At 33.2% G+C, this 17746-nt stretch overlaps 4 protein-coding genes across 7 annotated transcripts; 1 reads left to right on the top strand and 3 right to left on the bottom strand.

Moving 5' to 3' along the window:
* Nucleotides 1–300: 300 nt before the first annotated feature.
* LOC107404887 (uncharacterized) lies at nucleotides 301–2222 on the top strand. The gene is made up of 2 exons (XM_048477669.2): nucleotides 301–621; nucleotides 1687–2222. Exons 1-2 carry the CDS (start codon nucleotides 360–362, stop codon nucleotides 1920–1922), a joined length of 498 nt encoding a protein of 165 aa, XP_048333626.2. The 5' UTR covers nucleotides 301–359; the 3' UTR covers nucleotides 1923–2222.
* Nucleotides 2223–2412: 190 nt separating this feature from the next.
* On the bottom strand, nucleotides 2413–8179 carry LOC107404882 (F-box/kelch-repeat protein SKIP4). 3 transcript variants are annotated; one of them, XM_048477426.2, is made up of 4 exons: nucleotides 8094–8179; nucleotides 7797–7848; nucleotides 3994–4499; nucleotides 2413–3156 (listed from the first exon to the last, which is right to left on the bottom strand). In XM_048477426.2, the coding sequence occupies exons 3-4, from the start codon at nucleotides 4473–4475 to the stop codon at nucleotides 2559–2561; spliced, it is 1080 nt and encodes a 359-aa protein (XP_048333383.2). In that variant the 5' UTR covers nucleotides 4476–4499; nucleotides 7797–7848; nucleotides 8094–8179; the 3' UTR covers nucleotides 2413–2558. The 3 variants fall into 3 exon arrangements, with proteins under 3 accessions (XP_048333383.2, XP_048333381.2, XP_048333382.2); XM_048477424.2 differs by having other exon boundaries at nucleotides 8084–8171; XM_048477425.2 differs by lacking the exon at nucleotides 8094–8179 and having other exon boundaries at nucleotides 7797–7920.
* On the bottom strand, nucleotides 4864–8172 carry LOC107404889 (pentatricopeptide repeat-containing protein ELI1, chloroplastic). Its single transcript, XM_016011885.4, has 3 exons — nucleotides 8084–8172; nucleotides 7797–7848; nucleotides 4864–7216 (listed from the first exon to the last, which is right to left on the bottom strand). The coding sequence occupies exon 3, from the start codon at nucleotides 7125–7127 to the stop codon at nucleotides 5256–5258; it is 1872 nt and encodes a 623-aa protein (XP_015867371.3). The 5' UTR covers nucleotides 7128–7216; nucleotides 7797–7848; nucleotides 8084–8172; the 3' UTR covers nucleotides 4864–5255.
* A 1113-nt stretch (nucleotides 8180–9292) lies between the features above and the next one.
* LOC107404880 (acyl-CoA hydrolase 2) lies at nucleotides 9293–16440 on the bottom strand. Of its 2 annotated transcripts, XM_048477895.2 has the most exons (17): nucleotides 16255–16438; nucleotides 15962–16054; nucleotides 15451–15518; nucleotides 15288–15369; nucleotides 14745–14791; nucleotides 13999–14124; nucleotides 13601–13678; nucleotides 13065–13152; nucleotides 12180–12292; nucleotides 11524–11586; nucleotides 11385–11440; nucleotides 10843–10947; nucleotides 10627–10683; nucleotides 10180–10281; nucleotides 9953–10001; nucleotides 9806–9874; nucleotides 9293–9656 (listed from the first exon to the last, which is right to left on the bottom strand). In XM_048477895.2, the coding sequence occupies exons 1-17, from the start codon at nucleotides 16268–16270 to the stop codon at nucleotides 9579–9581; spliced, it is 1290 nt and encodes a 429-aa protein (XP_048333852.1). In that variant the 5' UTR covers nucleotides 16271–16438; the 3' UTR covers nucleotides 9293–9578. The 2 variants fall into 2 exon arrangements, with proteins under 2 accessions (XP_048333852.1, XP_048333853.1); XM_048477896.2 differs by lacking the exon at nucleotides 10180–10281 and having other exon boundaries at nucleotides 16255–16440.
* Nucleotides 16441–17746: the final 1306 nt, after the last annotated feature.

Raw genomic sequence — 17746 nt, 5'->3', positions numbered from 1 at the left:
TGTTATCCATTTTTTTTTTTTAAATTGTTTTGTTTAAACGTTTCCTTCTTTTCACTTTTTGAAACCATCAACAAATAAATAAACTATATTATCAAAAAAAAAAAAATTATTGGTGTTGTCGTTCGGTACGGATGAGACAATTGTAGGAGCACTGTTTAGAGGTGGTATCTAAACGAAGCCGACAAGCCGTCCACGTCGACTGTAAACACCTCAGCCTCGGTACCACGTCGTTTTTTTATTTTAATGTGGAGAGCAAAACGCAGCGTTTAGCACATCTTGTTCAAACCCCTCCTCCAGCATTTGAATTCCCGTCGTTCGGTCAGTTTCGGTCAGTTTCGGCTCCGAATCCGAAAAAATTTATGGCGTTAAACGAACCTCAAGTGCAATTCCCGGAGAAGCAGACCGTGGATGGAGTATCCGAATCCGGATTCGAAGGTGGGTCCGACCCGGAAGAGCTGGACAGGTTGGAGATGGAGGTCAAGGAAATGGCACAGAAGATTCTTCACTACAGGGCCACTCTCCCGAACCAGCTCAAAGACACGCTCGCTTCGGTTCTCGCTGCTCAGAGACCCGTTTTACCTCATGGGTCGGACCCTTGTCCCTCCGGAGATCCTAAACCAGGTACACTCTTTCTTACGCTTCGCTTTGCATATTTTTTGTTTTGTGGGTATTACAAGATTGAACCTTTTTTTTTTTTTTCTTTTTTTTTGGTGGGGGGTGGAGGTTTCAGTTTTTTGGTCTGTTTGGCAACTGAGAAAATCGGAGAGGAAAATAGACAATAATTGGAAGAGGCTTATCCTTAATTATTAAAGAGAGATAAACAAGTTCATAATCTCTCTAGGAACAGATTCAAAGAAATGAAAATCTTGATTAAGATTAACCATACTACATTCCGAGCAATTTTTATATTCTGTTTTTTGCTTATGAACCAAGCAGCACAACCAAAAAAAAAAAAAAAGAGGAGAACAGTGGATGATATCTTTGTCTACTGAGCAATGACTCTACTTGGGGTAAAAGGGTTTATTCCAACATAGCCTCAGTTGCTCATTGTAATACAATATCATAATCCAGCTTAGCCCTTAAAAATCTGGCAACCAAGGTCTTTAAGAATTTTCTCTAGAAAGACCCATTCAATTTGTCGTAAGCCTTTTTCTAGATTTATTTTCCAAATCTTAAAAAACCCATATTTTCTTTACAGTCCTTAATAAAGTATAAAGCTAGGTTGCAGGACTCAGCAAATGACCTCATTTCTTGTTGTGCTTGAAATCAGCCTAAGGTATTTACCCTTGTAAGCAGCCCGTTGCTTTCTTCGTTTTCAGTGGCAAAAAGAGAATTTTACCCTATCTGCTAGTTGAATATAAGATTTTCTACAGCTACAAAAGCTAGAACTGGCATGGCCTTAATTCTAATTTAGACTTAAACACGTTGATCTTATAAACTCTTTTGCACGCTCTGTGCCTTGTTTGGTAATGAGTTTGTAGGATTGAATCCATGCCTCGTGGAAAATGTCAATCCTACTCAACTAAAGTATAGCGTTTGGAGAAAAACTGAAAACTTAAAACAAACACATTATCAACGAGCCCATTAATTGTCCTATTTCATTAATATGTTTGTTTAAGCTTTTTTATTTTCTTGAATTAGCTTGGAGTCCAAAATCTTGAAGGTCTTTACCATGTATGAATGCAGGGCAGGTTATTTCTAACAATGGAGCATTATTAGCAGAGGAAGATCAAGAAACAGCCAAGAAAATACAGTTGCTTAAAGCGAAAATAGCTCATAATGTCTCTGTTATGCCGTTTGTTCTGAAGAGGATGAAAGAATGTATTTCGAAGATCGACCAACTAGATTGTCAAAACAACAGAATCATACATCCTGCATTTAAAGGAAAAAGACTGGCTGACAAGGATGTTGCCCTTAATTAGTGTTGTTTATATTGTGCTGGTGTTAACTAGAAGTGTAAGAATGATTTAGGATTTGAGTTCTCCAAAGCTTTTCATCCAGCTTTTGGAAGAGATGGAATTTATACAATAAGATTTGCCTTTGATACTGATTTTGAAGTCTCATTGTACTGACATTGCTCAGGAAAACGAATTGATTTTAAAGTGTTTTTGTATGTAATGATGATCAGGGTTGGTTAAAGGCCAAGGCTGCCTCGGCCTTTGCTAGGGGCCCGAAATGTAAAGCTTATGTTGGTTTTAATCAAGTTCTACCATTTAATTTAATTAGTTATCATGGCCTTCAGTTAAATGCCAACTTTATCAAACTTGGTTTTAAAAATAGATTGGTTAGCATTCAACTTTGTCCTCTCCTCCATTTCATATAAATAGAGAAGATCCAAATCTGAATAATTATTTATAATTTCAAGAGGACAATGAAATATCGTAAAAACTTAAGGAACATCAACTAATGGAATTCACAAACAGCAATGACACATTATAGCATAATAATCTACATGTCAAATGTTTACATATGAATATTATGATTTTATGTAATAAATTCATTTACATGAGATATTCAAACACCCAAAAGTTCATAATACATTTAGAGAAGTATATCTTTCAAATTGCTAAACATTTGCAGCTAATTACATCATGATCAGAGACCAATTTAGGTATGGAGGAACTCAGCATTACACCTTCCACATTTCCTGCACTCCCTACATCAAACATGACAGTGCTAAGCCCCTTTCCAACAACAAAAATGCTCGACCCAATAGCTACAAGCCGACAAGGTGGTCTGGTAAGCAACGAAGACAACCTCCCAAAGAGCACCCACTCCCGAGTCTCCTTCTTCCACATCATCAGTCTGGTTCCTGAATTTTGATCCAATACATACAGAACCCCATCTATCACAACGGCTGGACCTCGCCAGGCTGACACCAGGTCAGCATCTGCATGCTGCCATGTGCCACTTGATGGTTCGTAAACCACTGCATATACATGAGAAGTTACTGCAGACATACCACAGCGGATATAAATCTTCCCATCCAATACAAAAGAATCTTCAATTTCAGGGACAATGTTCGGATCCGAATGACATATCCATGTGTTGATAGAAGGGTCATAAGTATCCCAAGAATGTGGATCGCTTGAGTTTGAACCTAAACCACCAATGGCATATATTTTCTCATCTAAAACTTCACAAGCAAAATAGCACCTGAACACAGAGAAAATATAAATATGGTTCCAACACTGATCAAACTATAACATCTTCCAGAAGAACGTCTGGAGAACTTATATATATATATATATATAACAAAAAAATAAAAAATAAGAAATAAAAAGACAAGGTGTATGAGATCGTGTAATTCTTATTTGAAAAATAGCAACAGTACCTAAAAATCAACACAAACCGTCATATATACAAAAATGCTGTAAAAACTTTCACTACAAATGAAGATATATGACAGTCAATAATGTCAGCAACAAATATGAGCCCAACTGAGACAACAAAATCCCTTAATCCTTTAAGCTGAATAAACTAAAAAATACATATAGCATTCACTCGGTGGGTGAAGATAACCTGAACTTAATACAATTGGCTTTGTTTTATCTTGGGCGGGAGTACAATATTTATGGTATTAAAAATTATTTTTTTATTTTTTATTTTTTTATTTTAAAATTTTCAAGTACTTGTTTAATTTTTATTGAAGGAAAATGTGAACCATAGTGGAAATTAATTACCGTCAATTGCGTAACTTTGAAGGAGAGTCTCAAATTAGATGGTATTAATTTTGAAGGAAAGTCTCAAATCAGATGGTATTCTCAAATGGCCTTAGACAAATGAGATTATTTATGACTAATTTATCTTAATTTACAACATTAAAAATTTTCATTGCATCTCAATCCAACATAAAAGCTATGACTAGATAAACTAATTTCTGTGAAACTGATATGTCACGATCTGTACACAAACCAAATAAGCCTTAGAAAAAAATTAAGATAACCAAATGACCAAAATAACTTGCTTAACAGAAAATACGAGGAATATTACCTTGCAGTAGACAAGGAAGCAGCTTCAGTCCACTTGTTCATAGAAGCATCATAGCAGTAAACTTCATCAGTAGCATCTTCACACCAACCACAACCACCCAACAAGTATACTTTCTTCCCCAACACTTCCATACCCATGCCTTTTCTTTTGAAGCTGCGAGATGGAAGCCCATCAAGAAGCTTCCAACACCTTCTTGATGAGTTGGGGTTCAAAACATAACAGCAAACTTGCTCTGACTTGTCTCGGCACAAAGCATAGATCCAAGTCTCATCCAGATTGTGCCTTTGACGGTAAGAGTACCACTCTTCACTGCAGACCAAGTCTCTCCATCTTTTTGAAACACACTTTAGGAGTGCATGGTAGTTCCGAGGAACTCTTGCCAGGCATAATAGAGCAATGTCATCTGGAAGTCCATAAATAAGAGATTGTTGAGTCAGCTCCATTTGATTATTCCTATCTGATCCACTATTTAGCTCTTCCATTCAAATGCCAGCCAAGTGAAGGTCCTGATAAATGAACAAAAGGATTTAAGACATGCAGCTTAGTATGACCCATCAACAGTGTGTCTGCCATTTATGTCTGAGTTCACCTTCTAAATCAGTTGTGCTATGGAATTCCAACTGAACCTTTCAGTGAATTCAAAGACAATTCTTAGCCAAAAAATAAAAAATAAAAAATATTGTTTAGATAAAAGTTTTCAAGCAGCAAAAGGACTCCAAATTTAAAATTGTTAAATTTGAGCTTTATCAAGCTTTCAAGGGTTATTTCAATAAATATAATAGAATATTTCAACATTTATACATATTAAAAAAGAGGGTATTTTGTGACAGTTGACTAACAAGAAGAGATGCAAGTATAGATTCTATTCAATTATAAAAGTGTTATATAATTATATTTGGTAAAGGGAATTTTCATATTGGCAAATACTAGCATTAGCTTCATTTTTTTATACAAGATATAATTGTGCTAAAATCACAAGGAACAAAATACGAACACAAGAAAAAATGCAAACAAGAAAAGGTAGTGATGCACTGCTCTGTAGACAACTTGACTGCTAGTTAACCATTCTACTGCAGTGGAAGTTTGGTAAATGATAACCTGTTCTACCATTAACAATACATGAACCTATGTCGGAAACTAATAATGCATTTTATACAGAATCCAATACTAATAATACCGAGATATGTTTTTAATTTAGCAATCAGAATCAAAGGTATGCTTAAAAGTAGTGTTTCTGACTTTAACATGGACTTTTTTACAATTCACCAATAATCGCCACAAGAGCAAGACCCATTCTCAAAATGGTGAAACCGATTTCTGTCCCTCATTACAATCTTTCTTCCAGTGATCTTTGAAATCAACTTGGTGACAGCATGACAATCCACACACACCCGAAGGTTCTTTACAATTTTTATGGTGGTTCCAGGTTGAGTACTAATCAACCCAAAAGCAATTGCAAGCTTCTCACTATGAACTTCCAAAGACTTCTCCTTCTGTCTTTCCTCCAAATCATGTAATACAATATCTGTTTGTGGGGTGTAGCCATAGGCCTTGAGCCAACCATTTATCTCATCCAACATCATATATATTTCTTTGCTTTTTGGGTGTTTCCTATCTCCAGCAAGGAATTCATGGATCTTGTTATTCACTTCAATTGAGCTACAACCAGGCTCCTTCTGGATCCCACCGTCCTTCATCAAGCTCCTCACCCTTGCTACACCCTCCCAATTCCCAGCTGCTGCATATATATTAGAAAGAAGAATGTATGTTCCTGAATTTGCAAGATCCCGGCTAACAAGAAACTCCGCAATCTCTTCCCCCAAAGCAATGTTACCATGCAGTGTACATGCCCCAAGTAAGGTTCCCCACAGCACCGGATCAGCCTCAATATTCATGTTCTTGACAAGTGCATAGGCTTCTTCTAAATGCCCAGCTCGGCTGAGAAGATTCACCATACACCCATAATGTTCGATCTTTGGTTCAATCCCATATTCATCTTTCATTGAACTGAAAAACTCCCGTCCTTGGCTGACTAAACCAGCATGACTGCAGGCACTCAAAATGCCAATGAAGGTTACATCAGTAGGTCGGTATCCAGTCCTACACATTTCATTAAACAATTGCAGAGTATCTTGGCTACATCCATGTATTGCGTACCCAACAATCATGGAATTCCAAGCAACAACATCCTTCCTGTCAATCCTATCAAAAACTAAGCGAGCATCCTCCAAATTACCACATTTGCTATACATGTCGATCAAGGCAGTAGCTACACGAACATTTACTTGAATCCCATTGTTCTCCATGTAGGTGTGAATCCATCTACCAGAGTCCAGTGCTCCAAGCTGTCCACAAGCAGATAGCACAGACAGTACTGTGATTTCATTTGGCTTAACTTTAGCTGACAACATTTTCCGGAAGAGCAACAAAGCCTCATTCGGCATCCCATGCTGAGTATACCCATCAATCATCACATTCCAACACACTACATCTCTATCCTCCATTCCATTAAACAACACAAGGGCCTTATCAAGCTCCCCATACTTGGCATAGCAAGTTATCATCGTTGTCAAAGAAACCAAACTCTTCTCAGGCATAGTATTGAACAATTCTTGTGCAGACCAAATATCACCTGCTCTCGCATAAGCATCGACAAGACCTGTTCTCACATACAAATCAGAGTCCACCCCGAACTTGATGGCTTGGGAATGGAGGGCCTTTCCTGGTTCAAGTGGACAACTTTTCAAAAGTGAAGAGAAAGTGAAACAATTGGGTTGGACACCGTGGGTTAGCATTTGGGTATAGTATAAGATTGCGTTATCATGAAGACCACATTGGACATGACCGTTGATGAGGGCAGTCCAAAAGTAAACATTGGGATTGTGGGTGCGATTAAAAAGGGCAACAGAGTAGTCAAGGCGACCAAGAGATGCGTATGAGCGCTGAAGCTTGAAGTTCAAGATTGAATGATTGTGGAATCCATGACGGAGGAGAGCAGCGTGGGTTTCAAGAAGGTGGTTAATTGACTTAGACCTGTCAATTAGGAAGGCGAGTCTGTCAACTGAATGTTGAGGGTGAGATGTTTTAGTAAAAGGAGAGGGTGGTAAGATAGGGGTAACATTTGTGGTAGTCATGGTTATTTAGAAATTTGATTTCTTATTTGGCACAATAGGGTGGTGAATATTGAACTCATATCCTTCAATTCCCAGCCCAAGTCGGCCCCCTGACACCATGGAAACTTAAACATCACTTCCATGGAAATAATTAGTGCAACCTCCTAAGCCCTACAACTGCTGAAAAAAGGCAATAGAGCAACTAATTCGTGACATGCCACTCGACTGTATAATGGTCAACCTGTTTGTTTAGCCCCTTTACCAAAACAGTAATCATACTAAAATCATTTTCCCTCTCAAAATTGTCTTACTGTTTCTGGTTTATGATCACTCAGCTTGAGTATCGATCATTAACTCACAAAACCAATTCAATGGAATCAAACTAGAACAATCACTCACAGATGCAAAGTTTTCTACCTTATCAGATGTATAAACCCAAGCAACAATACAGAGCATAAACTACAAAGAACGCAACTGAACAAAGAAAAACCGGAAATATAATTGGATTGGGGAAAAAAAAATTACACATTACCTAAGAATAGCAATATAAGAAACAAGAAAATCAAACTAAAGCAAGAACACCACATCCAAACAAAAGAAACTCAGAAATTAAAGAAAAACCCACATAAATTGGAACATTTCAGCAAATCGATCCAGCAAGAAAGGAAAGAAGATTTTAGAGTAGGTTACCTCTAATGCAGAGAAGAACTCGAGCCCTTCTAGCCCTTTCCTAGCTGCTTAGCTGGTAGGTAGAATCCCAAATGTTCAGCGAAAAAAATAAAGCAATAGAAATTAGAGGAGGAGAGGGAGAAAACTGAATGCCGCAGAGAAACCAACCAAAAAAAAAAACAGAATTTCAGCAACCCAAGAGGGAAATGAAGAAGAGAGGAGAATATGACGAATCAAAATGTAATTTTGGATTGAACCCAAAAGAAATTTATATGATTTCAGAAAGAAAATGATTTGGGAAGCCTTACCTGTACGAACCTGTGAATTGAGTATTGAAATTTGAAAGTTTATTCTTTGTTTTTCCTTGTTCCTTGTTCTACACAGACAAGGAGAGAGACAATGAGCACAACAGATTGGTTGGCCACTTCACCATTAAAATAGATTTTTTGTTTTTGTTTTTGTTTTTTTTTTTTCTTTTTTTTTTTTTTTTTGGGCCCTTTCCTTTGGGATAATTGAATTATAAAAAGAAGCAGGGTCAATGTAGGAATTCAATTTTGTAAATCTTGAAAATTGAATTAATTATAAGTTTCTGAAAAAACTAAGAAAATTGAAAGAGGAAAAATATTTCATCAGAAAAAAGAAGAGAAAAAAAAAATATATATATATATATAGATTTGCATCTTTCCCGTTGCTCATCTAATTAAAGTATTATTCTTCTTTTTCATTAATATTTATAATTTTAAATATAAAAAATATTCTACTAAGTTGGATTGATTTGAATCCATTTTATTGCTTTTTTATGTTTGAAATTCTTATGTTTTAGAGCACTTAATTTTTCTTTTATTTTGAAACATTTAATCCTTTTTTTTTTTATCAAGAAACATTAAATTCATTTATTATCTGAAGAAAATGACATAACTTATTATTTTATTCTTATTTATTCGAAGAGAAAAATTCCTCCAAATAATTCTGTAGAAATACAGCTTTTTTTTCATTTCTTGTATTTTTTTTTTGTTGGATATTATTTTCTTGTGATTGGAGAAATGTATGTATTTTTACAATTTTTTTAAATAAATAAATAATAATACATTTATTTATTTTATTTTTCGTACGTTCTTCTTCCTTTCTTTTTTTCTTTTTTCTTTTTTCTTTTTTTTTTGAAAATATAAATTGAGCAAAATAGACATTTAGACATAGACTTGATCCTTGAAATATAAAAACAAAAAGAGAGAAAATGATAAATAAAATCCATATAATATAAAAAAAAATTATGGTGGAGATCATTAACTTTTTTTTTTTTTCTTCCCTAAAATTAGAAACAGAGATGATAAAGGAAAACACTTGATACATCCTTTTTTTTTCTTTTTCTTTTGCTACCATTTTAGTTCTTAAATTAAATGTTCATGAGAGAATAGTGCAACAAATATAAAACCACGAGATGCACTGATTTCTGAAAAATCAAAGGGAATGTCTTGCAATTTCTAAAAAATAGAGGGGTATATAAACATAGACCAAACTTGTAGGATAAATGAGACATTATCTTAATGAATATTTCACTATTCCAACCAATACAATCAAACTATTTAATCATTCTATACTGCTCAACAGCATTTTGATTATAATAAAAGCCACAAGAAATCAATAACTCAACATATTATGTCTCCTTGGAGACAAATTTGATGATAAAAACCCACTAATAATATAAATATGCTAATAAGCAGATATCTGGGAACCAAAACTAAAAGTGGTCGTGGATTATAAAATAGCAATGCTCTTTCAGGTTTCATAGTAGCATACAACAGTTCATAACTTGGACGTGACAGCAGGATTTGGATTTTTAATCTCTCTGAGTAGGCCTTCTTGAGTTAGTGATACCACAAGCTGTACATTAAGAGATGCATCAACTCAGTTCATAAACGAAGCTTGAATGTAGATAAGAGACTACTCAAGAAAAATTAACTATGAATATTGGTTAAGGACACCAAGGGATAACTTTTGGTAATGTATGAATACCAAATAAAGTCTTTTACCTCTCCATTTCTGTTAAACATTTCACCTTTCACAAATCCACGAGCATTGTAGGCACTAGAACTGGAAATCTGAAGCAAGGCCAGATGCATTAGCATTTTGAATAACGAATAAAACAGGTAATGATAAGGAGACAATTGCACACTTACCACAAATAATATCCAGTCATCAGCCCTAAGAGAGCGGTGGAACCACATCCTGAGAGAAAAATGGCGAAGAAGAAAAGGAATGTAAATATTCTTCTACCATTCCGATATGGAAAAGGAAATAGCTCTACTTTTTTCTTTTTCTTTTTTTTCTTTTCTTTTTATCTGTTCGCATACATGATACGCTTATTAAATATATAAGGTTCCTGTCAATTAATGCAAAGACTTACGAGTGGTCCAGACTAACTGAACTTGTCTTCAAATTCTTTTTACGGTGGGGATTCAAACTTACAGTAAGAAATATTAAATCTGAAGCATATGCTACTACACATCTGCAATACAAGCATAAAGCGACGATTTAAAAATGGAAAAACGATCATCGTAGATATGGAAAATGGACCATTAACCAGAGGATCATAAATTCATTATGAGTGTTTATAGCATAAGTGATTCAGTCATATAGTTTCATATAATCAACTGAAAATTTTATATCTGATGCCAAATTGCTACACTTGGGGAAAGGTTGGAAAGAAAAAAAACAATAGGATTGAGTGAAGATACATATAGGGAAATACCGCAACCTAAGGGGCCAGAATGTTTCTGCAATTACAAAAATCATCATACCCGAAATCAACAAGAAAACAGATATGTATTGACTGTTAAAGAAAGTTGCATACCTATGCAAGGCTTGGTCATCTGAAAGTTTTCCTTTTGCTCTAAACCAGTACCTCAAACTGCAACAAAATTCCATTTTATCTAGTAAAAGGAGTCAATTATTAAATCTGTTGGGAAAAACACAATAAAATTGAGTGCCCATATGTTGAGATTGAACAAGAAGCATATGCCAGTTTCAAGCAAAGATAAGATTATGGAACACAGTACAGCAGGCTAACCTGGGAGGAGATTTTGTCTGATTGGTTGAGTTGTTAGGCTCACAAAAACGTATCTCTATTGGCCAAGGGACAAATTCTTTTGTTGCCACCTTGTTTCGATAAGTCCTGTATCAACTAAATCTAACCTTTAATATTCTGCAACTTTATGATCAATATCAACACACAATAATCGTTGATATACAATTATTTAGTAGATTTATAGTCCAAATATAGCGCCCAAAATGTCAACACACTGATATCAACTTGGCAAATGGGGGGAAAAAAGTGTATACATATACACACATATATATATATATATATTGATATCTAACTTCATGAATAGTACTCAGTACAAAGCAATTTAATTTCATATTAGCAAACAAGGAGACAATTTTTCTTTCAGAATATAATTGTTATCATTAACGAAACATCAGACACCCAGGGTAATGTCTCAAATACCAAATTAGGAATATTATAATAAATACAGCATGCTTGTCTATTCAGCAGGGCAGTAGAACATCACATATAATCGCATAACGCAGTGACATGACCAAGGAATTTACCTTGGAAGAAGAGGATCAGTAAGACGTCTCTCACGTAACTCTTCCAGATTGAGAAGCTGTGATGGACCAGAGTTCAAAAATTACAATCACAATTGACAGTAAACTTTTTAATAAAGATCAACAGCCGCATACTATTTACCCTCTCTGGATCTGGCACAGATGGCATTTTTGCTTCCTGGTGGTCAAATCCTTGTTCTTCTTTCTGCAAAATCAACACAAGGAACTGTTATAAAACTTGCATGCTTAAAATCTTGCAGCAGTTTATCTGCAGCTAACACAATTGTAGAGTCCAAGACAGCAAACATCTTAGAAAATCTCCCTACAAAAGTTGCATACAGAAATACAGCAGTATATACATGCATATATACATAATCAGAGATTGCTTTCAAGAATTTTTTAAGAAATTTTCAAAAAGAGTCAATCTCCTACCAATAAGAAATTAGCATTGAAACACAAGAAAATCAAATGGCCAGAACACAAAGCAGCACACTAGGGCTTTGTATTTCAAGTTAATAGATAAATCACTCTGGCTACAGTAAATATTCTTTAATTGAGGATAATACATTTTTGCACATGATGCTTTAGTTTAACATGGCATAAATGAATAACTAATTGTATATACGTAGAGGAGATTAAGAAATAGTTCTTGATTGCAAGTCTTATATGAATGCAGAGCCATAACCTAATAGAATACATGTAACAATGATCCAAATTCAGGGTAATAATAAAAAATTGTTAATGCTTAATATTCAAATCTCACAAAAGTTTGCTCATGTGTAATAACAAACTGCATACTTGAAATGAAGCGAGCAATGTGAATATGAGATTCCCTTTTTGTATCGCATCTACTCGTCTGGTAGCAAAGCTTTTCCCATCACGTACACGGTGAACATGATATACAATTGGAACTACAAATGCAAAGCGAAATGCTTATTGTTTATAAATCTCTGATAATCGTTACATTTCATGAAAATGATATTGCACAACGATTACATGGAAATTAAATAATTTGGGTTTTGCAAAATTGTAAACGTATATCTTGTGATATAAGAGTGAAATTATTGTTATATGCTCCTCTACCAAAAAGAATAACAAATATACTGACCATGTAATTTGACATGGAAATGGCAAGCACAAATCCCAGTCAAACCTTAGCTTATTTACCCTTTTGGTTCTATCCATTTCAAATTCAATTGTTAGACTGCAAATTGGTTGTGATAGCTGAGACAAGATAAGTACTTATGGTGTATCATCTTCATTGACTTATTATAACAAAGGGCATAGGCCATAAAATTGCAAGCAATCCACTATTATACTTTACAAAGCTTAAAAGTTTCCAACAGATAACCTATAAAACCATAAATAATTCATGTAGAAGAGTTCACGGAGTACCTTGCAAGCAAGCAATCCACTAGGATACATTACAAAGTTTAAAAAGTTTATAATACAAAAAAAAAAAAAAAAAAAAAAAAAAAAAAAAAAACACAAATCACTCATTTGAAGAGTTTATAAGCAACTTGCTAAATTGCAGTCATAGCTACTAAGGTGACTAAAGAAAAGAGGAAAAAGAAGCAAACTCTGGGTGTGTTCAATATATGGCGTAAAATCGTTAAAAAATTATGGTGCACGTGAATGCAAACTATGAAAAGTAAGAAGAATCATTTAGAGATAAATACTTACTGTTGAAATCTCCAACAAGAAGAAAATATGAATGCAAACTATGGACAACCTTAAAATAATCAACGGTTTTTGATGCTGCAGCCACTGCCTGCAAGTTACAGGTATTAAAACAGAAGGGAAAATTTGAATATACTTAATACTAAAGTAACCAGAAACAAAATCTAGTGTTACATAAAAAATGTAAAAATAAAGAGAAATATTGAATCCTCTTTGAAGGCTTCTTTTTGTCCAATTTCTCCATAAAAATAAAATTTACATGGCCCACTTCACCAAGAAAGTGATAAAGATCTTTAATATAGAAAATGGATTCCACAAGAGTAAGCTTAGATAATTTCCCAACAATATAAATGCACATATATACTTGCACTGAATATATACTATATGAAATGCATGTCTTGCAAGCATGTAATGTGCAAGTTAGAGAGATTATCATGACACACCAATATCTTCTTCATATCTTTACCATACATCCACTGATCCTCATAAATATTAAGTGCAATATCATAGCAGAAAAGAAAGAGTTATTGTGATCATGCCTGTCCAACTAACTGCCCTCCAAAAACCTTTCCAAATTTTGGTGCATCTGGCAAAGTGATGCCCTGGAATATATTTACCTTCAAAGCAAAGACATAATTAAATCTTAGCATAGACCAAAATAATCATTCTTTATATAGTAAGATTAAAGTACTTTTCAGAATCTTAAATAATCTTTATAAAAAGATATAAAGGGGAAAACAATCATTGCAAAATGGATGGAAAACTAGGATAATATTACTGAAGGCACTTAAATAAAAAATTAAATACATTTTAAACACACACAAAGTTGTCAATGAAGTTGCAGGAGCATAAGAACTAAACTTAAAGAAGAAAGTTTGTACACAAAACATACGAATTAAACTTAAAAAGAGCTCACACAAACTTAGAGGAAACATACTTCTATTGGCTCCAAATGCAATATACTCTCAACAAGTGAGCATGTCCCTAGAGATTTATCAGCACTCCAGATTGATTTTGGCTCCAACAAAAGACAATGCTCATGTGGTAGCATCAAGCATGTCAACTGCCATAAGAAAACAACATATCAGAAACTTCCAAGCAGAGGATGCACATAAAACCTGGACATATTTAAGCTTAGGTGAAGAAAAAATATAATTAACCTACCAAACCAACCCAATCCAAACTTGGATGAGGTGAAGCACTTGACTCGGTTAAAAGAATAACTACAGCTAGTATGGAGTGGTTTGATTGAATAAGAGAAATGGAGTGGTTTGGTTGAATAAGAGAAACTAACTGAGCTATGCCAACTGTAGACTTGCTATATTTTCTAAAGGTCTTACTCATTTTGATTTTATTGCATGTGTTGTATGTTTATGTCGGTAGCTTTCAGTTTCAAAAGTTCATCTTTTCAATATAAGAAAAAGGGTTTTACTATTCAAACACAAGACCTAACACCCACAGCAAACCACCCCAATCCATTAACAGTTTGGTTTAGTTGGATGTTATATGTATAATTGGATTGGTTTGTGTAGATTTTAGAATCGAGTAAATAGAACAGTTACATATTTAATAAAAAATCAAACCAACACAGCCTATCCCTACCCCTAGTTTAAAACTGCCAGCAAAAATTTTGTCACACTAAAGCGTATGAAAAGGCAAAAATATATATAAAGTTGCAACTACCTTAGTCAAAGCAACAACATTTGCCTGCTGAACAGAAGATGATGTACCTACAAAAGAAAATTTATCTGATTCTTCCATGACAACTTAGAATCAAACAGGACATAGAAGAAACACACTCCCATCAACCTGAAGAGAAATACATTTTGACCAAGTGACCAAGAGACCAAGAGTTTATAATATTTCTTTGATCATAAAAATACACAACAATATCCATTAAACTATAGACAACAAACATAAATCACAAATGAATACAAAATCAGGCTACCTACAATAAACCAACATTACTTACTATTCTTTAGATAATAAAGAATTACAGCAAAACAGTGCCAAATAAACAATGGGAATCTACCATTATAGCAATTTCACAAGCCCTTTTATAGAATATCTCAAATACATATAGAAGCAACAGAAAGTTCTGACATGACAAAAACCAGAAGACCGTTTTAGCAGGCATAATTTTTAAACACAAAAGATTGACATACTTCCAAGAATCTGACAGGAACTATCAAACATAAAACTGGAAGAAAGTGGAAAGCTTCTAACCATAACCAAAATAATCAAATCGTTTCAATTGGAACTCCTGTCGCTCTCGCTCATCAGCATTAATGGAGCCAGTAACTTCAGCCTGTAAACCATGAAATTAGACTTTACTAAAAAAAAAATCCCTCATTTAAGGAAATGAATATTAAAAACAAACCAAACTAACCTCTCCTTCCAATACGAAGTAAACTCCCTCTCCAGTCTCTCCCTCACGAACAACATATTGTCCACGATCTACACAAAAATATTCATAAATCAGGATAACTCTAGCCCTGTATTCTTAGCAGCCAAACAATACAAAACAGATACTATTCCAAAACTTCTAGGATCAAATGAAATCCCTGGCCTCTTTATCTTTCAAAAAACTCAACCAATAATATATATATATATACACCTTTTTTCATGGTTAAGACTATCATCCTCTACATTTTTTACTGAATGCTTTTTTATTCTAATAAAGTTTTGGTTTTTAGGAAAAAAAATATATATATAATATATTCCAAAACATCAATTCACACACAACTATATGAATATATTCCTTCTAACCAAATATATATGTATATATATATATATATATGAATATAGTCCTAAACGTCATTTCACGCACAATTAGAGAGATGAAGAAAAATTCAATTTACATACTACGATAAGCAAACCTAAAAGTTTAAAAAATTCACCATAGTGTTTGACAAGGACCAGTTCAGCAATTCTCCTGAGAGAAGAGCTCGGCAGCCTCTGCAGCAATGGAACGCAGCTCAAGAACTCGATCACTGAAAACAAAAGATAAAATATAATATATACATATATCTCAGCCTGATTTTAGAAAAAAAAAAATTAAAAATGACGTGGCAACGCACAGTTCTCAGCCTGTCCTTTCATTTTCTTTTAGAATTTTCCCAGCAACCAAACAGATAAAGGGAAATGGAAAAAAAGAAAAATAAATTCAAAAGATTGATCTATGATGTCTCACCCGATTCGGAGTCCATGAACGAGCAAAAACGGGGTCGTTTCGTGACAGTACGTTAGAGTTTTTCGGTGTTACTCTGAATCTTTCAAAAGCAGAGGATATATATAACAAAGAGGAAGAAGAAGGCTATAGGTTTCCATCTTCTGCTTTGCGATTCACGGTAAGAAATTTGGAGGCAATAGGAAAGGGGGTTTATGAATACGTGGAGAAAAGTTAACGGTAAGAAGGAAAAGGTTTTAAGGGATATAAATTTTATGGACAACACGTGGAAAACGATTCTGGTTGGATGGGCCCCACTTATTATCTCTTCAATATAAAAAAACTTTCTCTTTTGGAGGAGAGATAGTTTCGTCTCTTCAAAAATAATAAAAAGTAATTATTGATTTTGTCTATATTTAAATATTTTGATTTTATTACAAGAAGTTTGGTAAGTTATGCAAAATCCTCTTGCGTATATTTTGACATTTACATAATATTGAAAACTCTCTTAAACTATTATTAACAACAAACTTGCAAGTGTTCCAAAAAACAAAAAGGGTATGCATCAAAACAAAATTTCTCTTATAAAAAATCAAATAAAATTTTAAAATTCTAAATATTTTCTAATAATGAATAAATTCGATTAATTACTATTAGTATTATTTTATTAATAAAATATTATTTTCCATATTTTATTTTTTAACGAAAGTATTATTTTAAATAATTAGATAATAAAAGAACGTTTGAATTAAATAATTTGGAAAATAGTATAAGGAATATACTAAAAGTTTATTTTTGTTAAAATAAAATAATTTTTAGAATTAATTGCACTTTAATATTTTTAATTTTAAACGATTTGCAATTTAAATTTTCAACTTTTTAACTTAGTAATTTAGTGTTTTAATTTTTTTTAATTTGTTACAATTTGAATTTAGTTTAAATTTTAACAACAAGTTTAACAATTATCTCATTTAATTAATATTACAGTATATCAATTTTGAAACTAAAAATAGTAAAAGAAAAATATTAAAATTGTTTTTATAATTTTGCACTTTCTTACCCTTATTTTAAATAAAAAATTAAAATAAAATTTATACAAGTCACTTAACTAATATTAAATTATATCAAATTTCAAATTAGAATATACTAAAAATATAAACTTTTAAATTCTATAAAATGCTATGGTGTAAAATTTTAAAACTAATTATAAAAATCTATATTTTTAATTGTTATTAAATCTTGTTAATCAAAAGTTAAAAAAATACAAGTTACAACAAATTGAAAAATTAAATATCTAAATTGTAGAATCGAAAAGTTAAAAATATAAATTACAAAAACCAAAGGTATTAAAATGTAGCTAACCATCATTTTTTGCATTTAATCAATATAAAGAGGATAATATGTTATATATAATTATAGTTGAGGATTTTATTTTTATTTTTAAAAGTTTAAATAGGCTATTTGTAAATGTTAAATAGTTTAGACGAATTTATGTAATGTATCCTAACAAAGCTTT

Source organism: Ziziphus jujuba, chromosome 3, assembly GCF_031755915.1.
Source record: "Ziziphus jujuba cultivar Dongzao chromosome 3, ASM3175591v1".
Lineage (NCBI taxonomy): Eukaryota > Viridiplantae > Streptophyta > Magnoliopsida > Rosales > Rhamnaceae > Ziziphus > Ziziphus jujuba.
The sequence above is the reverse complement of the archived record's forward strand: the minus strand, read 5'-3'. Positions and strand labels throughout refer to the sequence as shown.